At 46.6% G+C, this 16,810-nt stretch overlaps 1 protein-coding gene across 7 annotated transcripts in view; it reads right to left on the reverse strand.

Annotated features, from left to right (window-relative positions):
• The window catches only part of NAV2 (neuron navigator 2), a 724,598-nt gene that overhangs the window by 269,938 nt on the left and 437,850 nt on the right, over window positions 1-16,810 (reverse strand). For 6 of the 7 annotated variants that reach the window (XM_055317510.1, XM_055317509.1, XM_055317508.1 and 3 more), the window contains exon 2: window positions 9,144-9,261. In XM_055317510.1, coding sequence (XP_055173485.1) covers window positions 9,144-9,261 — 118 coding nt within the window. Of the gene's footprint in view, window positions 1-2,804; window positions 2,997-9,143; window positions 9,262-16,810 lie in introns of those variants that run through there. The other variant, XM_055317513.1, reaches the window with a different exon arrangement.

Genomic DNA, 16,810 nt, shown 5'->3' on the forward strand with positions numbered 1-16,810 from the left:
ACACCCCAGTTTGAATCTCAGCTCTACAGCTTCTTAGCTGTGTGATCTTCACCATGTCACTCAACCTCTCTGGGCTACAGTTTCTTCATCTACAAGGTGGAGCTAATACTACCTGGGATCACACCCTGGGCTGCAGGCAGACGCTCAACCACAAAGCCACCCAGGTGTCCCACTCTGTGAAGCCTTTATAAGCTTCCTTCCCTGTCCGCTGTCCTTCCACTCCCCCACCCCCAACGACCCAGGTGGAGAAACATCTGCAGGTCTCTCTTCACTCAGCACAGGTGTACCTATCTCTACTTTGCTCTTAATCATCTAAGGTGTAACTCCTTTTCTCATCTCCCCCCAGCTATGCTGTTCACCGCCTGGCAGACATGGAGATTTTGGTTTTCACATCTGTGTCCTCAGGGCTCAAGAAATGCTTACAAAACTGAATTAAAAAAAAAAAAAAACAAACTAATACACCAGATTTTAACAAATATGACACCAAAAACTTCCATGAAAAGATATTAAAAACTATCTGAAAAGGATAACAGAATCAAAGTGTCCAAGCCTTCATTTTGTAACACCTGACTCTACATATAGCTCACCATTGCCTCAATGGGGCTTCTTTTTTCTCTAGTGTTTCTACCTTGAGAGAGAAGGGAGAAATAAGACAGCAAGCTAGGGGTAAGAAAATCTTTAAAATCTAATCACAACTATATGTTGGCAAATTGAACTTAAAATTTTTTTAAATGTATAAATAAATAAATAAATAAATAAATAAATAAATAAATAAATAAATGTTAGATAAGAAAGACCTAATCACCATGAGTCAGTCCAGTTAGTACATAGTCAGTCTAACCTACACCTTTAGAATTTGCGCAGAATAATAGATACTCAGTCTTATGCTCCACCTCTGAAGATGCCAATCTTCAGAGATTCGACTCTTAAGCACACTAGGACAGACATTTGAGGAAGCTTTTTCCACCTGCTTCCCTTACTCCCAAAAGAGGTACCACAGAGCCTTTTAAAAACATGTTAAGAAATGTCCCATGGATGGGATGACTCTCAGATATTTGTTCTTTTTTTTTTTAAATCCAAAGTTTTTTTTTTAATATTTTATTTATTTATTCATGATAGTCATACAGAGAGAGACAGAGAGGCAGAGTCACAGGCAGAGGGAGAAGCAGGCTCCATGCACCGGAAGCCCGACGTGGGATTCCTGGGTCTCCAGGATCGGGCCCTGGGCCAAAGGCAGGTGCCAAACCGCTGAGCCACCCAGGGATCCCAGATATTTGTTCTTTAGTTCGCTAGAGAATGCCAAAATTACGATCACCCAGAACAGATCCCTAGTGCATAAACTCCAGCAGAACACAGTTCTATCACTTGCTCTTTCCTACTGTAACCCCAGAGCTGGTGATAGTGCCTCACACACAGTAGCCACTCAAATATTTTTTGAGAGGAACTAAGGAATGAGTATTCTAAACATTTCAAAGAATCAAAGTTTTATGTCTGTATATTTTTTTAAGATTTATTTATTCATTTATTCAGAGAGAGAGAGAGAGAGAGAGAGAGAGGCAGACACAGGCAGAGGGAGAAGCAGGTTCCATGCAGGGAGCCCAACGTGGGACTTGATCCCAAGTCTCCAGGATCACACCCTGGGCTGAAGGCAGCACTAAACCACTGAGCTACCTGGGATGCCCTTTATGTCTATTTTGAGGCAGTTGTCCTTTCACTTGTCAATATACACATACATACTTAAGTTGGAGGAAAAAAAAAAAGATCCTTGACAAATGGCAGTTCTTCAAGGGAAATTATATCAGGCCTGCACTCAGACCTTAGGTTTTAATATAGAACACTGGAGAATAAATATGTGGCTTTTGAGAATTCAAGGTATCTTCCAACTGGATACTCATGATGGCCAAAGTCATAAGTCATTAGATTTCAATCAATACCCAATTCAGCATTAGGTCATTAATGCTCATTAAAGTGAAGGATGGAACTGTGATCCTAAGAAATCATTTTAAAGATTCTTTATATACCATCTGGATAAAAAAAACCCAAAGGGTTTGGACTAATCACTACTCTACTTCCTTTTCACGGTCAGTCACCTAAACTACAGTCAGGTACCACCTGAATTCAAATATCTCAGCTCTTATAAGCTTCATGCCATTTTACAACATTCAAAATAAGCCAATGGAGTGGAGCCTATGGATGACTACCCTAAAGATATACGAGAAGAGATAAATCAAATGCTCAAACCCAAACTCACATGCTTAATAAAAATGCAAAACAAATCTCGAACCTCCTAGTTTCCAGTTTCATGTAACTTAAATACTTCTCCTTTGCTTAAATTCTCAAGAATTTCTATGGCTGTCATAAATACTTAGAGCAGTAACAGCAGCTCTGATTCTGTTGATAAGAAGGAAGAAAGAGCTTGGTCTTCTGAACCGAATTTATTAACTTGTCGTAGGGGGTCTTTGGCTGCAACCCAAGAGCAGATAACCGAAGAAGCAGAGGCATTTGTCCCTGAAGTCCTCAACTATGATTAAAACTGGCATCCCTAAGTGCCAGGGCTAATTTATTTATTCCAGCATGCTCAAGACATTCTCAGCACTCGAATACAGTAACCTGCCTGCACACAAGGTGACAAGTTAGTAATCGGAAAGCTTTTTAAGTAAGAAGAGTGGCACCAAGCTCACTGCTTTCCAAAGGAAAGGGTTGAGAGCATTTCACCAGCCCATGCATCTATGCCGGGGGCAGTCGGCATCCCTGCCAACAGAGATGAGAGAGAAACTGGATGCCCAGAAGGGCAGAGGACTTACCCAAAGGTGCACAATGGTAGTAGGTCATCAATGGAAAAGGGCACAATCCTGGGTCTGAATTCCTGGCTGATCAGAGGCAGCCCACATGGTGGTGGAAAAGGAGCTGTTACCAGCTCTCTTCACTTCTAATAGGAAAGCTCTTCCCCTGTCTTCTGTCCTTGCTCCTCCTCAATCCTCTTTTGTTCATTCTGTTTCCCTCCTTTCTCTCTCTATCCTTTCCTCCCTGCCTCCCACCCCTTCTCTCCCTCCAACCCCTTCTGGCATTCTCCCTGAGTGACAGCAATGTAAGCAGGAGGAGGGAGGCCTGTCTCTCCCTCTTGATTCATGCTGTTTATCCTGGCCTCGTAAACCTTTCTAATAACTCATGGCAATGGCACTGTGATGGGCTGGCAGGCAACTGCCGGCTTCGGGCAGCTCATGACTCAGGAAGATAATCACACTAATAAGAGGTTCGATGGAGACCGGACCCTCGGTCACGAAAGGCAGCAGCAAGAGGTCCATTTCTGCCTCACAGGCAGAAGGCAATGGTAGAAGAGTGTGGGCCCCACATCATGCCACCATCTGAGAAGCCCAAATCCTGGGACAGACAGATGGACTCTAGAATTGATCTATCTGGGGTAGCTGAAGACTCAGGATCAGTGTCTGTGCTCTAACCACTGAAGGCTTGCCTTCAAGCCACACATCTGACCATGGCACTCCCCGACGTGAAAAGTCAACTCTTCAGCCACTAGCCTTCAAACTTAGGCAAAGCTCATAATCCACTGCCCTGTGTCTGGTAGCCTGGTCTCATGTTGCCTTGTTGACCCTTTGGCTCTCTAGCCTCCCAGCCTCTCTGCATGCTATTTTCTCTGCCAGGAATGCCCTCCTGACTGCTTCACCTAGCCAACAGCAAGTTTCAGGTCTTGGCTTGAAGGTAAATAAATTCCTTGAGGAGCCCTTCCTTGATTCTACCTCCTAGAATCCGCTTTAATGGTCTCACAGCACCACTGGTCCTCAATCAGGATGTGCTACATTTCTCCCAGGACTCAAAGGGATGATCCCCTCAAAAGGGACAATCTCCCTGACTGCAAGTTTCCAGGGGCCTTCATTTAGATATGTTAACTACTTTGAAATAACTTCATACAGGGGCGCCTGAGGGGCTTAGTCAGTTAGGCACCCGACTCTTGATTTTGGCTCAGGTCCTGATCTCGGAGTCATGAGATCGGGCCCCATGTCAGGCTCCGTGGTTGGTGAGGAGTCTGCTTGAGACTCTGTCTCCCCCTCTACCCCTCTCCCGGGCTCACATGCTCACTCTCCCTAAAATAAATAAATAAAACCTTAAAAAAAAAAAAAAAAACTTGAAATGGACAGAAAAGTCCCAGGAATAGTACAGAGGATTCCCACACACCATCCTTTCTCCTTTTCTCCCCCCTATCTCTGTACAGGTATACAGATTTTTTTTTCTGAATCATTTTCATGTGGTCTACATAGATCACGTCCTTTATCCCTTAGATCTAGTATGCATTTATGAAGAACAAGAAAATTATCCCCTAGTTACAATTATAAAATTCAAAAAAACTTAACATTGATATAATCCCAATTTTGGCAATAGACTCAAAAATGTCCTTTGCAGCATTTTATTCCCCGACATAGGATCCAGTCCAGGATCTTGTAGTACATTTAGTTGTCACATCTCTTTAATCTCCTCTATTCTGGAACAATTTCTCAGCCTTGGTCTTTCAGAGAGCTGACATTTTTGAACAATACAGGCCAGTTGTTGTTTTTCTTTTCTTTTGTTTTTGTTTTTAAATAGAATGTTCCACAATTTGAATTTGTCTATGATTCCTCATGATTAGTTTCAGGTTTTCGTTCCCTGCCTGGAATTCGCATAAGCGATGTTATGTTCTTCTCGGGTATCACACATCAGCAAGCACATGATACCCATTTACCCCTTGCCAGTGACAAAATTTTGATCTCCTGGTCATGACATGATTCTCCCTCATGCAGATACACTTCCCCCCTTGCAACTAATAAGCAATCAGTGAAGAGACACTTTGAGGCCATGCAAATGGCTTGCTCCTCAAACTCTCTCCTCCAGATGTCAGCATCCATTGCTTCTCGCCTTAACTGATCTTCACCGTCATGGTTGCAACTCCCTCTCCATTTGTCAGTCTGTGTTCTCCAATACAGTGGAGTTCTTTCTTCTCCACTGAGGGATGTAGCTGTCGGTACAGACTTGTAGTTTCCTATTTTATTCCAGAGTTATAATCTACAACTTTCCTCAATTTTGAAGCTCTTGTGGTCTCAGATTATGGTCATTCTTTGTCGCCACGGAGGGCAGAAGGAGTACTCATCGGGAGATACTACCAAGGAGGTAGGGGCAGATTTTGACCTAGTGAAAGGAAAGCTTCAGGAGGATTCCAACTCCCCATCATTAGAAATAGCTAACTAGAGAAGCAGTAAGCTGCCCATCACGGGAAGTATTTAACAGTCTATTGACTACTCTTCATAAAAGAAATGCATGCATCAGGTTGGGGCTTTTAGAGGTCCTTTCCAAACCTTTGAGTTGAGACCTGCAACAGAATCCTGGAAAGGAGGAGCGTGTGGCATCCAGTTTAGATGCATGTTCAGGAAATACTAACTGCTGAGAAGGGGAAACGTCCAGCAGGCCACCTGTCGGAAACAATCTAACCAGGCTTGCAGATTTTTCTTGAACATCATTGCTCACCAGCCACCACGCTAAGTGTTATGTGCCAAAAAAGAAAGACAACTCAGCCCCAGGGTTGATACAGAAGCCAGTGGAATGACAGAGGAGGGTCCCTCCAGCGCTGTGGTGGGGGAAGCTAGGAAAGATGTGGTCTTTTCCAGATGAATGGGGGCTCGTCAGCCAAAGAACAATTGTTAACACTAAAATTCTGTCCAGCACATGATGGACTCCAATTCTTGGAAAATTTTAGATAGACCAATAGAGGCACATACACATGTATATGTATATGTCAAACACATGTACACATACAAATGTACCTTTTTAGGTTTTATTTTAAAGGACACGTGTGGGAGAAAGCACGGGCTTCAAAGCAAAACGTACAATTGGTCAATAGTTCAACAGCCTGGTCAGAAAATGCTGCTCTCTCTCCCTCACCAAGAGATGTGTCTTCACAAGATACTCTAAATGCTCTGAACGGCTGAGAAGCAATCTAGAGAAGTAGTCGCGCAGGATTCCTACGTGTCACTACCTTTTCAGCCCTCATTTTCTGGGTCTCTTTTCTCCACAGCCAGAGCAGAGGGTGTGAGCCCAGCACAGTCAAGGGAAGAGACAGGTGCTAACATCTGGTCTTACTCTATTACTAGATTCCCCGGCCTCTTTCAGAAGGCTAAGGGAAAGCAAGCTGGGGCCTCAGGCACTGGTAGCCAGGCAGTGGTTCTAACTTGAGGCCCTGAGATCAGTCCAGTATCTCAGGCCCAGCAAGGCCACTGTCATCTAGGGAGGTTCATGTCATCCAAACAGATTCAGGGTAACATCCTCCTGAGCAAGGATAAAAACTGTGCTGGCTACATTCTGTAGCACTGTGCATAGTAAATTCATGACATAATGCAAAGTTCATCTATTCTGAGCCCATGACAGACATAACCAATCTATCATGATACCCGCTAACATGGATATCAAGGCCTTGTCATCCTCGTACTCGTACCTTTCTAGGAAGTGGCTACCGAGTGCTATCTGAGAACACTTTAGTTTCCAAATATATGTCATGTTTGCTACCTACCTTGCATTTCCTAAGACTGCCACAAATACCAGGCTGTGCCCATTTTAAAGAGAGAGAAACAGAGGGAGCAGAGGAAAAGGACTCTGAGGTCCCACGGTTGGGAACAATGAAGCTGGGATGAGAGCAAGGCCTCTCGGTTCCATCCTTTCCCACTTTCTCTCTTGCCCCTGGTGCTGAAACCTGAGAAGATCCTGGTAGAAATACTGCACAGCCCCAAGATTCAGTGATAGTAGTACCTAACGTGACACTGCTGATGTGGAGATCAAAACTCAGCCCAAGGGCAAGTCCTCTCTTCTATGAAGACCTCATTAAGAAGATGCTACTCCTTCGTCCAAGGTCACAGGCCTTGCACACTTGTCTCTTTATTCCTAGCGTGGAGCACAATGCTGGCACATAGTCAGTGCTCCACAAATGGCTATTGAACTGAAGTGACGGGGGGCAGATCCTTGTACTGAGTTCTGTGACTCTGGTTTGAGAGGGGGTATAATAAAGCAGGGCAAATAACAGAGGCTTTAGAAGCAAACTAACCCAGGTCAGAATCCCCTTGCAGACTAATTGTGTGATATTGAGCTACTGAGACTCGCTGAGCCTCAGCTTCTATGGGTATAAAATGGGGCAAGTGTCACCTACTTCATAGGGATGTTGAGGAAATGGAGAGAAATTTGCAAAAGACTGGTGAGAGTGATAAAGAATAGGAGGAAGAGAAATAGGTTCTGGTCCAAGATGTCTACGTAGGAAGAGGAAGGGGGTACGGGGGAGTAGGCAAAATGGGTGAAAGGGAGTGGGAGACACAGGCTTCCAGTTTCAGAATGGTTAAGTCATGGAGATGAAAGGCACAGCACAGGGAGTTTAGCCAATGATGCTGTAATAGCGCTTCATGGTGACAGATGGCAGCTATACTTGTAGTGAGCAAAGCATCGTGGATAGAAATGGTGCATCACTATGTTGTACACCTGAAACCAATGTAACATTGGGTGTCAGCCATGGTTTCTAGAACCATGAAAGTTCTAAAAACTTCCATCCTGAGAAGAGCTGGAGAAAAAAAAAAAAAAAAGTAGAAAGAGGAAGAGGAGGAAAAGGAAGAAGTATAGCAGACAGACTAGGTCACCCCCAACGATCCTCCTGGTTAATTCTAAGCCCTTGTACCACCACCACCACCCCCTGCCCCGTTGAGTATGATGGAACCAAGGATTTGCTTGTAACCAACAACATGTGACAAAGGTGATGGGATGGTACCCCCACAGTCATGTTACACAGCAGAAGATGACAACTTGCTAGCCGATTCGTTCTAGAAACTCTCTCCCTTGCTGCTCAATCAAAGCAACTACACTGGGAAGACCCACATGGCAAGGAGCAGAGAGGGGCTTCTAAGAGCTAAGACCTCCAGCCAATAGTCAGTGAGAAGTCAGGGCTCACCACCTCCTACAACAGCAAGGAAATGAATCTGCCAATGCAGAGTGAACCCGGCCCCTTCCCCAGTCAAGCCTCCACGTGAGGACTCAGCCGGGCCAACATCCTGACTGCAGCCTTGCAGAGACACCACCCAAGCCATGCCTGCACGTCCGACGCCCAGAAGCCATGAGATAATAGATACGTGCTAAGTCTGTGGCAATGTGTTTATACAGCAACAGACAACTAACACAGGGTGTTAAGACAGACAAAGAAGGGGAGCCAGCACAAGCCCGTCTTCAGAAATCAATCTTAGGACAGCAGGGATACCTGGATCTGAGTGGCAGCGGCAGTCTAAATGTTTCCAGCTAAGGCCAACTCAACTTGCCTATGTTTTCAGGTACAATCTCCACAGATGTGAGCGGGGCTACAACTATAAAAAGCCATTTTTCCAACTTGAAAGATAAACAACTTTGCCACAATAACGCACACCCAAGGGACTGAGGCTTCTGTCCTTGTGCCTTTTCCTTTGGCGTGAGGCCACCACCATAGCTGCCAGCGACAACAATCAGCCTAATGCCATCTAATTGACCTCCTGCCTCCTCAGTCTGAGCTCTTGGGCAGGGCTGCGGGGGACGCTTCCCTTAAGCCTTAAGGCTCAAGGCAGAGCTGTGTCCAGCCTGTGCCCACCTGCTTTCCCGGGATGAACCCACTCTTCCCGGCACACGGCCCCCAAATCCCTTCCCCCAGTGTTAAAACCAGAGCCGACCCTCTGTGAAGTTTGATCCTTTGATTTCTCGGACCCAATTAGAGTTGGCAGGACTAAACCACTCCTGTGGTACATTCTTTTGGTTTGTTTTTGGTAAATATTTCCAAAGTAATCCACAAAAAAAAAAAAAATGTAACATCAGACGGGGGAAGGGAGAACCAGAAAGACAGGAGGCAAGAAAGGGGCAGAGAGCCCTCCTCAGACTTCCCTCTAACCCTTCTGCTGAGAGCATCAAGAGGGTCCTCTTACCAGGAAAAGCAAGCTGGTACCCATTGCTCCCCAAGCACAGGACATTATCAAATAAACGGTCATCACATGCAACAGAAACGCTGTATCCTCCTGGGAGATTTCGGGGTTCCAGGCCCCGTGTCCAGCCCCATCCCCTTCTGGGTCTCCACTGTAACTCCTCGATCCCAGAGTCAAACCTGCTCTTACCCACAACCTGGATAATCTGAGCCAGGAGGACGCCGTCCGTCACATCTTGCTGGAGGTCCTTGATGAGGCGTTTGTGGCCTGATTTGGCTAAATAATGATTGGCCCAGTCCGTGTAGATCTGCAAAAGAAAAGCAAACAGGCAACTTTAGGAACAGACTCAGACCCTGGCTCTGTGTCGGAGGCAGCCGCGGGGGGCTGTGCAGTCACCCCCGTCCCGCCAGCGCACTGTCCTGGGCCAGCCAGTGCCATTAACATGCAGAGCCCGGTGCAGAGGGACCATTCAGCTCCCCAGGCTGGGCTTTTGCCTATTGAGAGATCTGCCATCAAGACGCAGGGAAAAGCTAAAGAAAGCTTCAAAGCATGCAAAGGCCTGAATGGGACGGGGACACAGAACTAAACAGTCTGCTCCAGACGGCTTTGAGAGGCTGTGGCTCGAAATGCAAGAGGAGCCTCCCCCAGCCCGGTGCTGCTGCCACCACCCCACCCCTTCCCATCTTTTTCTCTTTATTGAGAAAACGTATGGGGAGGTTGCCACCCAACAGGCCTCTTTTAATGGGCCATTTCAGGGTAAGGAGGGCTATTGAGCTAGCGGAGCTCTCAGGGGCCTGGGTCCCTTGTAAAGAAGCCAAGTTCACCAACACAGAGCCCTTCAATTACTCGTGTGTGAGTGGCGTTATTGATGACCTCGCAATCAGCTCAAATGTAATCGGTTTAATTTAAAAGCATCATTTTCACTGTTGGGATTCTAGGACTAATAAGAATTTTAAAAACCCAGCAAATTCCAACATATTTAAACACAGCATGGGGGGCACCTGTGTGGCTCAGTGGGCTCGGGGCGTGATCCCGGGGTCCTGGGATCGAGTCCCACATCAGGTTCCCTGCAAGGAGCCTGCTTCTCTCTCTGCCCATGTCTCTGCCTCTCCCTCTGTGCCTCTCATGAATAAATAAATAAAAATCTTAAAACAAAACAAACACAGCATGGGTGTGGACAGCAGCCCGAAAGGCAGAGGCTGGGCCACCTGTGGGATCAGGAGAGCAGATCCCTTTAGGGGACACCGGATGTGCTCCTCTGTCACAGAACTGCTCCTCTCTGTCCGCACAAGAGGATCTTTTACTTTCAAAATAGGCCTATAGTGATGCACAAGAAAACTCACCTGGAAACTTTCTCCCTAACCGAAATAAGCCAAAACACAGAATTAGAAGCCTCATCGACTGTGAGTGCTAGGTTCTAGGACAGGTTTGTTTTTTTTTTCTTTTTTAATATATTTTTTTAAATTTTATTTATTTATTCATGATAGTCACACACACACAGAGAGAGAGGCAGAGACACAGGCAGAGGGAGAAGCAGGCTCCATACAGGGAGCCCGACGTGGGACTCGATCCCGGGTCCCCAGGATCGCGCCCTGGGCCAAAGGCAGGCGCTAAACCGCTGCGCCACCCAGGGATCCCTCTAGGACAGGTTTGTGAGTCTGCGGAGGGACGTGCAGGCCCGCACATCAGCACCTCTCCCCGACCCCTACAGTGATAGGAACAAATGACAGCTCTAAGGGAACACGCCACCTCGACTCGCCCACAAACTAGTAGCAAGAAGTTCATATACTAACGCATATGACGTCTCCACCAAAATGATGGAGGTGATCGTTTATCTCCAGCAGGCCTGCTCTGAGACCTTGTGTGTGACTCCCAGAGCAGTGGGAGGCCTACCCTCATCCGGGCCCTCCTCCACTCTGTCCTTCCGACAAGCCCAGAGTAATCTCACACAAGGGGCACTGCCCCCCACCCCCGCCCGCTGCCAGGGATCACAGAATGGGGACAGCAGGCCAGGGGCTGGCCTCTGGGAGGCAGCCACCCTTCTGGGAGGCAGCACCCCTGGCTATTCCACCTGGGATGGAGAGAGCCTCATCGGGTCAAGGTGGGCTGCACTTTCCACTTCATCAAGAGCTGAGAATAGACACCGCCCCACGTCCCGGAGGCTTCATCCACACCTCATTCTCGGTCTTCCACTGTAGAGACCCACTGCCGAAGAGGCACACCGCAGGATGGGTCTATTTCCCAGCTGAGTCCAAGGTATCTAATCCTGAAATCCATGTTACTTTCCTTCCCTAGGATTCCCAAGTTGTCAGAGATCAAAAGTCTAGCAAAGCACCATCATTTTCAATTTTGTAAGCACTGAGAAAGCTAAGGAAGTGGGGCACCATTTTGGTCATTAAATGGCCAATCCTAAATGGCAATGATTATTGAATTGTTATAAAAGGAAGAGAAAAAAAAAACATTAAAAGGAAAAAAGGCAGACTTGGGTTCAAGTCCCAGTTCTGGAGGTTCCACAGGGTAGGGATTTAGACCTGTTTTGTTCTGTGATGTATCCAAGGTGCCTACAGCATTATCACATTAGTTCGCGATACGTATCTGTATCTGGATGAATGGATGTAGGACCTCGGCCAAGCTATTTAACTTTGCTGAGGCTAGGTTTTCTTATCTGTGATATTGGGATCAATAACATCTACTTGTCCCTTATTATGAGGACTGAGTGATGAAACATTTGGAAAAGAAAAGGGGACCTGGGTGGCTCAGTCGGTTGAGCATCTGACTCTTGATTTCAGCTCACATCAAGATCTCAGGGTTGTGGGTATCAAGGCCCACATCAAGGTAGGGCTCCACATTCAGCACAGAGTCTGCTTGTCCCTCTCTCTCTACTCTTCCCCCGCCACCATCTCTCCTCAAATAAATAAAATCTTTAAAAAAAAATTTTTTTTTGAAAAAAGGGCCTTATACAGAGTAGAAACTTAATATCCAACATAGAGTGCCTACTATGTGCCAGACACTGGTATAAACATTTCACATGTATTCATTTAATCCTCATTCTATGAGGTAGATACTACTAGCGTGTCTGTTTTTCAGAGGAGAAATTTGAAATGTAGAGAGGTAAAGCCACTTGTCCAAGACCGTAAGTAAGTGGCAGAGCCAGGATTTGAACTCGGGCTGACTCTAGAATCCCTCAGATGTCCCACTCTGCTGCTTCTCTGAATGCAAATACCAATGTTACTCAAATCAGTTACTTTCTCCAGGACACCCTCCTATCCTAGGCTCATTCTTCTATTCAGTTATGTTCTTACTGAAATAACTTAAAAATAAGTAAAAACCCAAAACCTAGTTCTAGCCCTTGCAGTCTCAATGCCCTTGGGCAAATTACATAACTTTTCTGAGTTTCACTTTATTCAGCTGTAAAATGGGCATAATAAGGCCTACTTCAAAAGGTGGTTGGGAAGACTTAGAAGCCCCGAGCCTAACCCACAATGGGGGTTAGGAGGTGGAGACAGTGGAGTGAGATGGTAAAGAGGGGAGCTTTGGAATCAACACACTTGCTTTAAATCTTAGCTGTCATGATGCCATTTACCTCTGTACTTTTTGGCCCAGTGTTTTTGTTTGTACGATGCAGATAATACTACCTACATCATCGGGCTATTATGAAAATAAAATGAGCTCATATATGTAAAGAACACAGAATGCGCCACATGCTAAGTGTTCAGTAAATAAAATAATTACAGATTTGTAATGATTATACTATGCATTATAAAATGGGGCATAATAAAACCAGCCCAGCCTCTACCCTGGACCTCCAGGACACAAATGACTCAAGGACTCACTCTCTTTCTCCTTCACAAGGTATAATTTCAGGAATCAAGCATCCGCCTTTTGGAATCACAAACTATGGTAGACAAAGAAAGGCTGGTCAGAAACTGGCCAGGCTGGTTCAAAGAGCAAGGTTTCCTTTCCTTGCTAGGAGAGGCACCACAATGCCCTCAAGCCCTGCAGGGATCCCACAAGCTATGTCTCAGGGACTGTGAAAACATTCCAAAGCTTACAGCCACCTGCTCCAAGACCATCAGCTGAGGGGAGAAGGGGGTCATGGATAAGGACACTACTGAGTGGAAGGAGATGCTGGTACCCCTGCTCATTGTCCTCCTGGAGGGTAAAGGTACTTCGAAATAGATCTGCTCTCTAAAACCAGTCCTCTCTGTGTCCACACAATCCAAAGGAAACGAACGTTAAGCAACCTTCTTTCAATAAATACTCGTACGTACACGCACGGACACACATACACACACCTTGGAGCCATGGTAAGGCCCTGTGGGCATCTGGCACAGCAGGAAGAACTTTTAAAGTTCTACTGGGGTCAGAAATGGTTTTGCCAAAGAACTGAACTTCCCTACTCCAAACTATTTCTTCTATCTATCTATCTATCTATCTATCTATCTATCTATCTATCTATCTATTTTACTCCAAACTATTTAAAAGAAGAGCCCTTCCTTCAACTTCAGCCTACCTATACACGACTGCCAACTTAGTCTCCCCAGAGCACAGCTCTAATCCTATCACTTGCTCAAAAAATCATCAACGGCTCCACACTTTCCACTGAACTAAAGTCAGACTTTTTACACTGCTATTCACGGCAGTCTAATCCACCCACTCTTCCCCAGACCGTGTCCAACCCTCATGGGGGAAGATAGTGTACGTGGAGGCTAAGAGGATGGGCTTTGGAAACAACCAAGTCAAGTTGGCTCTCGGCTCTGGACAAGCAAGTTTCTATGAACCTTTCTGTATCTCAGTCTTACCTTCCATAAAATGGGGATTATATCGAATGCATAATAAAACAGACTGGTAACCCATGACCCAGGCCCAATCCAGTTGACCATATGTTTTTGTAAACGAAGCTCTGTTGGAACACAGCCACACTCACTTGTCATCTTTAGCTGCTTTCATGCCACAGGAGCACAGCTGAGTAGTTGTGACAGAGAACTTTTGTCCCACAAAGCTCCAAATATTTACTATCCGGCTCTTTACAGAAAAGACCTGCCAGTCTGTTAGGAGGATGGAATGAGATTACAGGCCTACCACACCAAATGCTCAGGAGCAATAATCGCGATCGCCTTCAGGACGACTCAAACTTGCACTTGCCTACCTCTGAATTCATGCCACCTTGCCTGCCTGAGTCCCTCCACCTGGGGTCACTCACCAAGGCTCCACTCCTAGATCAGTCCCTCCACCAAGTCACTCTGGATTTCCCAAGTGTATCCTGAGCTGCCCGTGACGCAGAGATTGCAGATACCGTGCACACTGCCACCACCTTCCCACTCTTCCCACCAGATGTGGGCGGAGACCAGGTCCCACCCGTCCTTGCTGCTCAGTAGCACCTCCCCAGGTAGGGACACTGGGCCACAGGGAAGGATGCAGTTGCCAGGTTGAGCTGAACAGAGAGCAAGAGGGCAAATCTCTGGGAAACTGATAACATTTGAGATAAATAATAATGGAGGCTGTCAGCAAATTCTCACACCGGAATCTCAAATCTCCTTATTGATTCAAAGAGGAAGGGACAGAGAAAATAAATCACTCCATGGCCCAAGCTCATTAATCAGGACCCATCCAAAGAGAATCATTAACTATCTGGAGTTTCCCCTCCGCTCTCCTCTCGACTTCTTAAAGAAGTCACGAGAAAACACCTGCATTTATTGGGAGGATCTGTTTTCAGAGCCATGCTAAGCCTGGGCATAATTCAGCCCCATCTCTCTCACTTGCTCTTTCAGTGGCTCATGCAGTGAGTGCCAATCTTTTGGGAGGCATCCTTGGAAAATCAACTCACAATATCTGTAATCAGGGACTCCATCAGAGCAGGCAACTTGCAAAAATGCAGCAGTGTGCATTTCCAAGATTCTAAGCAAGGGCTAAAGCATGCAGATCTTCCCGTCCAGTTTTCTGGTTTCTAGAATCCATTGCTCCAGAGTCTCACCATCCCCCCAAGTTCTTGAGGCTTGAGGTTGCTGATGCTCCTACCCTGACGCCCACTGATCCTTGCTCTGAGCTTCTTAGTAGCAACAGACAAGAAAAAGAACTCCAGGTACCTGGAGGGCTCAGTGGTTGAGCGTCTGCCTTTTGCTCAGGACCCTGCGTGATCCCAGGGTCCCGGGATCGAGTCCCGTATTGGGCTCCCCGCGTGGAGCCTGCTTCTCCCTCTGCCTGTGTCTCTGCCTCTTTCTCTCTCTCTCTGTGTCTCTCATGAATAAATAAAATCTTAAAAAAAAAAAAAAAAAGGAAAGAAAAGCTAAAGAATTACACAGTAGGAAAGAATACAACGACCAGTCTCACCTCCAGGGCCAAAGCTCTAGAATAACTTCACACCAGTATCTGAGGAGCCTTTTCCGCTCTGCTTCCTTCATCTCACTGTCTGCCCCCCCCAACCCCCTGCAACAGGGGAGCCAACACTCCAAAAGCTGCTGTCAGAGGCCTGAAGAGATAAAAGGGGGAAGGAAGGCAGTGACAGCTGACGAGCGAATTCGTTTTGATTCACTTATTACCCCTGACAGATTTTCAAGGGCTGCGTCATTTGTTTGCTTAGAACTCCACATCACTCCGTATCGCAGAGGCTGGAATCAAAGAGGGAGACTTTTGACAGATCAATTGAAGTAAAAAAAAAACCTGATTATTAGCTGTAACAAGAAAACCAATAATAATTGCACTGTGTTACATCAACGGGAAGAAGACTGTTGCTAAATTTATACTGCAATTAGCCCTCAGTGAAGGGGTGGGGGTAGCCCTCTAGGAAGCCCAAGAACAACTTCACAGAGCAATGCACCAAAAGTCGGTACCATTAGCCACGGAGCTGTAGACCCAGACCAACCTGCCGGACAGCCTGATGGCCCCCGAAGGCGGCGGATGGCACGAGGGTAGCCTTTCCAGGAGGAAGAGAATAAAATGTACCCCTTGGACACAGAAGTGCCAGCGTGGAGGTTAGAGCACACCAGTCATGCAGCAGCAGAGGCGGTGTGCTGTCCATCAGAAAGGAACCGCCACCGTCGGGCCTCCACCCAGGGGGTCTGGCTCCAGACGTTGGCCGCAGTATTTCCATGACTAGGCGGTATGTGGTGACACGACTTAGTTCTGATGGCTCTGAAGTCTAACATAATACTGGGGCAGCCCCGGTGGCACAGCGGTTTAGCACCTGCCTTCAGCCCAGGGCGTGATCCTGGAGACCCGGGAATGAGTCCCCCGTCGGGCTCCCTACATGGAGCCTGCTTCTCCCCCTGCCTGTGTCTCTGCCTCTCTGTGTGTGTCTCTCATGAATAAATAAATAAAATCTTAAAAAATAAAAATAATAAAATAATAAACATGATACTGCACCAGATGGAGCGTCCCTCAGTACCTGAATACCGCAAGGAAGGACTGTTGGATTACTAGCAATTTGAAGAAAACCAAAATGCATCAAGGGCAAAGCTGGAAACACAGTCACTGCTACATCTCCAGCATCTTGCAAGGAGCACGGCACCTACTCCACAGGTTAGGTCCACGGAACCCTTTGGCCGCTTGGGATGGTTGATGGGCTTTGTCAAAGTAGCTGCCGGCTTCTCCCCCCACTTCCCCTCTCTCAATGTAGATGCCTGCTTTCGTTTAAAACCACTGCCTTGAAAAGCTCCAATGGGTGAAATGGATCCATTTCAAATGGTCCCTACACATTGGAGAAAGGGGTGGAGCACAGAGAACTCAATCTTTTTTGCTCAAGATCACACAGCAGAGCAGGGGCCCAGCCAGGCCACCAGCCCCTCTCCCTGGTTTTCCTGCAGAAGAGTCCAGTTCTGCTCAGCGTCCTTGGTGCCCACCAGATGCCCACCCTGAAG

This window comes from Nyctereutes procyonoides, unplaced genomic scaffold (genome assembly GCF_905146905.1).
Source record: "Nyctereutes procyonoides isolate TBG_1078 unplaced genomic scaffold, NYPRO_anot_genome, whole genome shotgun sequence".
Taxonomy (NCBI): Eukaryota; Metazoa; Chordata; class Mammalia; order Carnivora; family Canidae; genus Nyctereutes; species Nyctereutes procyonoides.